This window comes from Harpia harpyja, chromosome 8, assembly GCF_026419915.1.
Source record: "Harpia harpyja isolate bHarHar1 chromosome 8, bHarHar1 primary haplotype, whole genome shotgun sequence".
Taxonomy (NCBI): domain Eukaryota; kingdom Metazoa; phylum Chordata; class Aves; order Accipitriformes; family Accipitridae; genus Harpia; species Harpia harpyja.
In genome coordinates, this window is record NC_068947.1 from 5,537,050 (window position 1) to 5,544,429 (window position 7,380).

Sequence of the window (7,380 nt, forward strand, 5' to 3'; positions counted from 1 at the left end):
CTTACCTAGAAGAAGAGATACAGCACAATTCTAAGACAGTGCAGGGATTTTGTAAACTTTCTTATACTATAACCTCATGTTGCAAAGGAGAAAAGTTTCATCCTGTGATTTTTCTTGCTACATCTTGCTTTTATTATTTGCTGTATAGGAAGGAGGGATTGATAGCCACATCAAAATCTGACCGAGAAGGGCTAAGAGCAAGAAGTTATCATAAAGTGAAGAATTTCATAGACCTGTTGTTCACACACAGAGAATATACAAACACTTTTGAGGGACTGAACAAGATCTTTCTTTTTACGTAGAGGGCTTTTTCATCTGTCAGGTTTGAATTAAATAAAACCTGCAGTCTTCTATGATCTATAATTTGAATTTATATTTCAGCACTTTTTCAGGATGAGGTTTGAGTCCTGAATCATCCTACAACACATCATTTATGGTCTTTATCTTAATTTCATTTCCCTATTGTTGGAAAAACTATTAGAATGAAAAGTATTAAGTAAAGAATCCTCAAAATGGAAACTCCGCCCACAATCCACAGTTGCAGCCCTCAAGCTGCATGAAGTCTCTTACTTTATTCTTGAAAGCTAAAGCTAAAATTTTCTTTTTACCATCCTATATGTTGGTTTACGTATTTTATTTAACACCATGGTTATACAAACAATTCTGCCAAGGCTATTTGGAAGGGAAATAGGTAACATGCTAAGTAACAAGATTCACTTCAGTATTGTCTATTATGGTTTAGTAGCCTTACATCTAAATTCTCTGTTATGGATCCTAAAATCCCAAGTGCTTGATGCGTATCTTACTTACATATCTTTATTTCCTTTTGAAGGATAGAAAATTCTGCCTTGCAGAAAATAAAACTAGATCGTGTTCTTCAGCTCATGTGAAATATGTTTATCAAAACTTAGCCTCAGTGATTATCTGGTTTAACACTGGACAGGAAAATGTTATTTTCCTTAGTTCTTGCTTTGGAACTTTGTCTTCTGCCTGCTAGGAGTGTTTAAGATTGAAGAATACTAGAAATGGGCTCAACTCAATTACTATTGCTAACAGTGGAATTTGAATTTGAACTCTTATATTGAGAGCCTGTTTTGAATTATTGTGGGGGTTATGCATAATCTTTTTTAGTTTTTCTGCAAATGTCACTACATTTGTTACTTTTTGCTGTTCATATGCTTTTTAACACATATATTGCAATTTATATATATATATTTCTCTTTTGATTTGCTTGACTGGAAACACCTTCCCCTGGATGACATCAGGTGACACTAGTATCTTCTGTAGTCTGCCTTTGGGTTTTTTTATTATGAGTAGCATGATAATGTTAATCGGAGCAAAGTACGTCTCAGGTTAGTTATTATTTGAACTAGATCACTTTAAAAGCTATCTACACTAGTTTAAGTATTGGGGTTTTTTGTATTCCGTCTGTTTATTTTTAGCAAAAATGACTGATGCTTTTTGTTGTTCATGCACACGAGTGAGGATGTGAATTAGACGTATGATACCTAAGGGAACCAAGTGAATGCCATCTCAAATTCATCCTCATGTGCCATGAAATTCATAATTGTTAGATGCACATGAAACCTTGAACTCCTCCCTCCCTTTGTCTAGCTGTGCAGACTGTACAGAGTTTATAAAAGGCATATAGGTTGGAGCAGCCTAGCAGAGTTTTGCATTGCCTGCATTACAGCGTGCACTGCAGTTAGAATAAGGTTCCATCCTTTATCTTATATTTCTTCTCATAACGTTTAAAATTATTTTGAGGATCTTGTTTGAATAAAGTGAAGACTTTTCATCTGTCCCTGAAAGGCTTCATGCACCCCTTTCATTTTTCTGCTCCCCTTGGAGCTATTGTATGGTCAGAAATCTTCATCTACTAAATCTATAGAATATTCTTTTTGTACTTTGTTCTTGATGGATAAGTGAATTCATTTTGTGTAAAGAGAAGAGACCCTAAAAGGCCTATCTGCAAAACTGGGGAAAGGGACTGTGTGCATATGCAATGAAGATGCATCTTCAACCTATTAATATATGTGTTATTTTAAAAGAAAGTTCTTTTAATATGAATGACGGTTAGTTACTTATGCCAGAAGTAAGACATTTCATTAAGATATTCTTATGATAAGAAAAAAAGAAGTTTATATGGTGATGCCATTTGTTCTTTGTTGTTGTGTTTCATAATTTCATTCCAAAGAAAATATTTTACAGTATAGCCATTGTTGCTGCTTAGTAAGCTTTTTGGGGGTGGTTGTTTAGTTTTCTTTCTTTGTTTTGGTTTTGGTGGGATGGGCGGGGGGTGTTAATTAAACAGACAATTGAGGACTCTAGCATGTTCCTGTAATGACGTGTTTGTATTTTGTTTCTACTTATTCAGCCTGAATTAACTATTCAATTGTAATTTTCCTTGCGTGGAAGAGACTGACTGAGCTTGTAGGAGAACTAAAATCAAACTAAACAAATGCTAGGCAAAAATCAAACTGAATTGACATTGATTTACTAACTCTGGAATGTATCTATGAATGAGAACAATCTTGATTATGAAGAATAAAATAAAACCAGCTGTGAATAAGTGGGTAAATTTTTAACAAGCTGAACTAAGCAACTTGAATATTAATTCCAGGTCAGGTTCTTCACCACATGGAGGACACCTAAAATAATATGAAGATCAGTGTTAAGTGGGCAGATAAGCAACTTAAATTCTGGGCTTATTGCTTTTTAAAAACTACTAATCAGTAACCTGCCTATAAATATCTAAACTTGCACTGCTGGAACTCATAAAAAAAGATTTTTTTTTTGTCCTTTCCCTAAGCTTGTCAGTGACTTTCTGACCCACAAGTGGAAAACATTTTCATCTCAACTCCCTCTGGCCTTCAGAACCCATTTTTGCCCTTGTTTTCAGATAACAGTAACTATTAGTATATTTAACTACAGATAACTATTGGTATAGTTACTGTTACTATATATATACAGTTACTATATATACCGATATAGGTACTTTATATACCAGTATATTGGCATATTATTTACATGGTAAGCTTGGGGACAGGAGAAGTTGCAAGAAATTTCCAGCTGCTACTTGTTTTAAAAATGATGATGTCTAACAAGGAATAGCATCAGTGATGATATGTACAGGTTGTAGTTTTGCTCAGCTACGTGTTAGGATAGGACATGACATACAGAATTTGTGTTGCTGATTGGAGCAGGGCTGCTTCCCCCTTAGATATTTACTCTGGTAAATATCCTTTTGCTTTTAAAAGCCAGAACTAGCTGACCAGACTTTCCTTCTAATTCAGTACAGGAACTCCATTAATTAATTTGTTACATTTTATCTTTTAATGAAACACTGGAACTCCAATGCAGTCATCAGTATAGTAGGTTTGAGGATTGAATCTACTGAGGATTGAATTCATCCTTCATGTGCTGAAACAGCAGTAAGTCTTGCATGGCAACAGTGCTGTTGTTGAACATGTCTCTGTAGGGCAGGGCCATGATTTTACAGCTACTGAAATGCAAAGGAGAAATCTGCTGCGGCAGAATAGAGAACACTAACGTGACAAAAACCCATTTGCAGAACTGCTAAACTAACTGCCTTCTCATGCAGCACCTCTTGACTGAATATGAAGAACAATACTGTATTTCATGATATCATTTTGTAATTTCATCAAAATCAGGTCAATTACTTGTACCTTACTTTATGATCTTCATTCTTCTCTCCCAGAGGAGAAAGGGCCAATATTTTGGTTTATTTCACTATTAAAGCAAGTAGTGTGTAGCGACTGGTGTCCCTGTGCTAAGACTCTATTAAGTTTTTCACACTAGTTTTGGAAGCGGACATCTGAGAGGTTTCAACATATTCTGTAGCTGTACTTTTTTGGTGGGTGGGAGTTAACTGAAAGTGATACTATATTTTATTAGACTCAAATTTAAAGAAATGCCTTTGCATGCTTAAATTGGCAGCTCTCACGTGAGATATAAGTAGGGATTGGATATCTATGGGATCTTATGTGACTTCTGGGGTATACAGTTCTTTGACTTTGTTCTCACAGAATAAGGTGTAAGTGCTGATAGTAATACTGTATTCTTCCTGCCTAAATACCCTTTGGGGGGTTTTTTTAAGATTCTTTTTTTCCTTTTTAGTTTCTTGCGCTGTGATAGTTACTGTTAAATTGCATACTAATTTACATACAGGGATCACTATGCAGTTCTGCAAGTTAGTTGCAATAATATTTCCCAAATTTCTGAAAGCTGAGCTCATATTCAGAAAAAATAAGCTTAGAGTACCTTCCTTCAATTCTTCTACTTGTTAAAAATTTACCCATCTTAATAGTGTGGTCTCTTCTCTCCTGCTATATGCATATCCCCCACACTTAAGTGCTGGCTTATCTGGTGTCACGAGATACATCTAATTTATAACTGCATTAATTGAAAACAAAAGATGGTTACACTGAATTCCCCTCATAGCTCAGCTGTTTTATAGAGTGTTATTAATGCTTTAGAGTAAATTCTATGTTACTAATGCACATTCTTTCTTATTTAAGGTACTGGTAAATGAGACTGCTTAGTGGACTCTCTGGATGCAGCTGATTTCTTTGTTTCATTTTGTTTTGTTGTCTGAAGAGATTCCACCACCAATGTGATTATACTACTTGTGTGGCTAAATACATTCATGAATCCATCTGTTGCCAGTCCCTGAGTAACCTCCCAGTGGTACACTGAAACTTATGTCTTCAGCCCTTCATTACTCTGCTCCCTTCCTCATCAACTCCTCATCAGCTGCAGTGGAGGCCTTTGCGTGGACTCTCTCACATCATCCTCTCAAATTTCACAAGCCCTAGCTTTGTTTGAGAAAGTTGGTATAACAAAACCCTGCAACTTCTGAGGTAATGACGTCAGATGTTTAGCTATCCTTTTCAGGGGTTTGGTACTTTATACAACACACTGCAGAGAGTTAATGGTGCACTGTAGAACTTTGTAAACATCTTACAATTCTTCCAGCTGCTGTGAATTATCTTTCGTATGTCTATGGTTGCCAAAGATGTTTTATTGTAGTGGCTGCTGGTCTGAAACACCTTCAGTGGTATAAACCTTTTAAACACTAGCTCAAAATGTATTTTCAGTAGCACACATCGCCACTGGTTTGGCATTGAAGAGGTTGCTGATATGGTCCACAGAGTACTGTTGAAAAGATCAATTACAAAGTTAAAAAGTTTGGTTTGGCTTCTGGCATATGCAGTCAGTTTGCCCATTATAAGTATTTAAGACACTTAAGTCTGTACATTTAAAGAGATAGGAGCAAATAGATATTTTGGCTAAGGTCATGTTTCATGTTCTTGTGCTTTTGTGTTAGTTTGGAAAGACAAGTTTGATACAGCATGCTATTGACAGGACAGCTTCTTGGTCCTCAGCAACTGATAACTCTTGAAACTACTCTGTACAATGCACTTTTCTTGATCAATACTGCATATATTCTGTCATCCTGCTTAAGGATATTTTAGTGACTATTTGTTAAACTTTTGAAAGTTGAAGCTAACTTAGTTTTCCTTAGAGAGGGTCCACTCCAAATTCAATATCAGTGCTTTAGTTCTTGATCTCACTTAGTATATCTCAGGGACCAAAATCTCCCTTTCAGTTTCCATGTCCATAGTTTTAACAGCAAGTTGTCACAAAATACGCTGAGACAACCCAAAACCCTGGCTTGGAAAAGTAAGCACTTGGCATCTGAAATGGGCCACTGGAATTCACAGGCAACATGCGTGACAAGTGAGTTGCGTCCACTTTGAAAATTTTTGTCCTCCACAGGTAACAGAGTGAGGTGATAATCTTATCTTCAGCTTTCCTGTTTGTACCAACAGCATGATGAATGCCAGCCTTATTGGTTAGGTCGGAGAAAATGTGTTCTTGTATACTGTCATTAGATCAGTATAGAATGATAGCGAGGTTAAATGTGGGAACAACATGGAGAATTTCAAAGGTGTGTTTAAATGCACTAGGAGTTAAAGGGAGCTTTTTTTTTGTGTGCGTTTGTTCTTAAAGATTTTTGTCTTTAAAAAAGTAATCTTTAAAAAGTTTTTTCTTTGTTAAACTATGATTAGAGGCTTAGTTTTTAAAAAGACGTTAAATATGTGTGTGTCTGAAGCAATGGATTGCACAGAAGTTCAGGTCTGTACAATATATTTAATATCAAATGCATATTAATTGCCTTTTTATTATCAAGTGCAATGACCTTTGAAAATGTGACTTTTAGTTAAGAAGTTAGAGAAGGAACATTTTTTGTCCTGTGTTTGCGTGTATAAATTCCACAGAAGGGATTTTTTTGTGCACGGGTGAAAATATAACAACATCATTCAAATCCCATATCTCCTGTAAACACTCAAATGTGAGGTGTGACAACTAAAATTTCTGGGTTTTCCAGTTTGTATTGGAGAGGTGACGAAAGAGTGAAAAATGAACAGGAACCCATAGAAAAATCTTTATGCTCCTTAGCTTTACTGGGAGCTGTTGCTGATCCCAAGGAACAGGAGTAACAGCAGCCTTTGGAGCACGCAGGGCGAGGGCAGCACACACCTCAAACACGGGACTTCTGAGTACGACTTCTTGCCAAAAACACTGAAGTACTGAACCTGGGAACGATTAATGCTGAAGTGTTGCCTTTGCCAATGACGTATGTAGCAGGGGGAAAGGTAGCACATAATAAGTAGGAGGGAGTTTTTTTGCTGCTTTTCTGACTTATCTTTTACTGGGAAACACAATTCCTGTTACTTTTTCACTGAGTAAAAATCATTATTTTATTTTCAATTGCTGTTGCAAATATTTTTTAAGAATTTCACACCACTGATGACTTTCTACCAACATAGTTGAAATATATTGTAAACTGCGTCTTGGGGGGGAGGGGACAAACTGTTGAAAGTTAGCTTTTTGTGAAGCTGTGATTTATTTTTTTCTACAAATTACCAGATTTATAAATTCTTACTTGAGAAATGCATTAACTTGGTATTAAAATACCCTAAATAAATTGTTGTAAGCTGTCAGTTTATTCTTGCACATTATCTTTCAAACACATTTTCATTGATGTTTTTTACATGAGGCATTAGTATACGCTGATGCATATTAAACAACAGAGCACCCTCTTTAAGTATCACAGACACATGCTTTAACTTACTCATATATACAGATCAAATACCTGCAGTACTGCATCCTGCGTTTCACTGATACATTCAGTTTCAAGGACTGGATTAGAAACTACATTTCCTCAAGTCCCTCCATATTCAGGAAAAAGCAGGAAAACACAAGTAAAACGACGAAAAGGAACACGGTCGTAAAACAGGTCCGATCTGAACACCATGGCTGACCAACAGGCCAAACGGTTTTTGCTCTTAC

The 7,380-nt window shown here is 36.1% G+C and overlaps 1 protein-coding gene across 6 annotated transcripts in view; it reads left to right on the forward strand.

Moving 5' to 3' along the window:
• The window catches only part of GK (glycerol kinase), a 38,258-nt gene extending 31,243 nt beyond the window's left edge, over positions 1 to 7,015 (forward strand). For 2 of the 6 annotated variants that reach the window (XM_052794418.1, XM_052794420.1), the window contains 3 exons: positions 1,266 to 1,352; positions 3,364 to 3,434; positions 4,542 to 7,015. In XM_052794418.1, the coding sequence (XP_052650378.1) occupies positions 1,266 to 1,352; positions 3,364 to 3,407 (131 nt within the window). In that variant the 3' untranslated portion in view covers positions 3,408 to 3,434; positions 4,542 to 7,015. Of the gene's footprint in view, positions 1 to 1,265; positions 1,358 to 3,363; positions 3,435 to 4,541 lie in introns of those variants that run through there. The other 4 variants (XM_052794421.1, XM_052794423.1, XM_052794424.1 and 1 more) reach the window with 4 other exon arrangements.
• Positions 7,016 to 7,380: the final 365 nt, after the last annotated feature.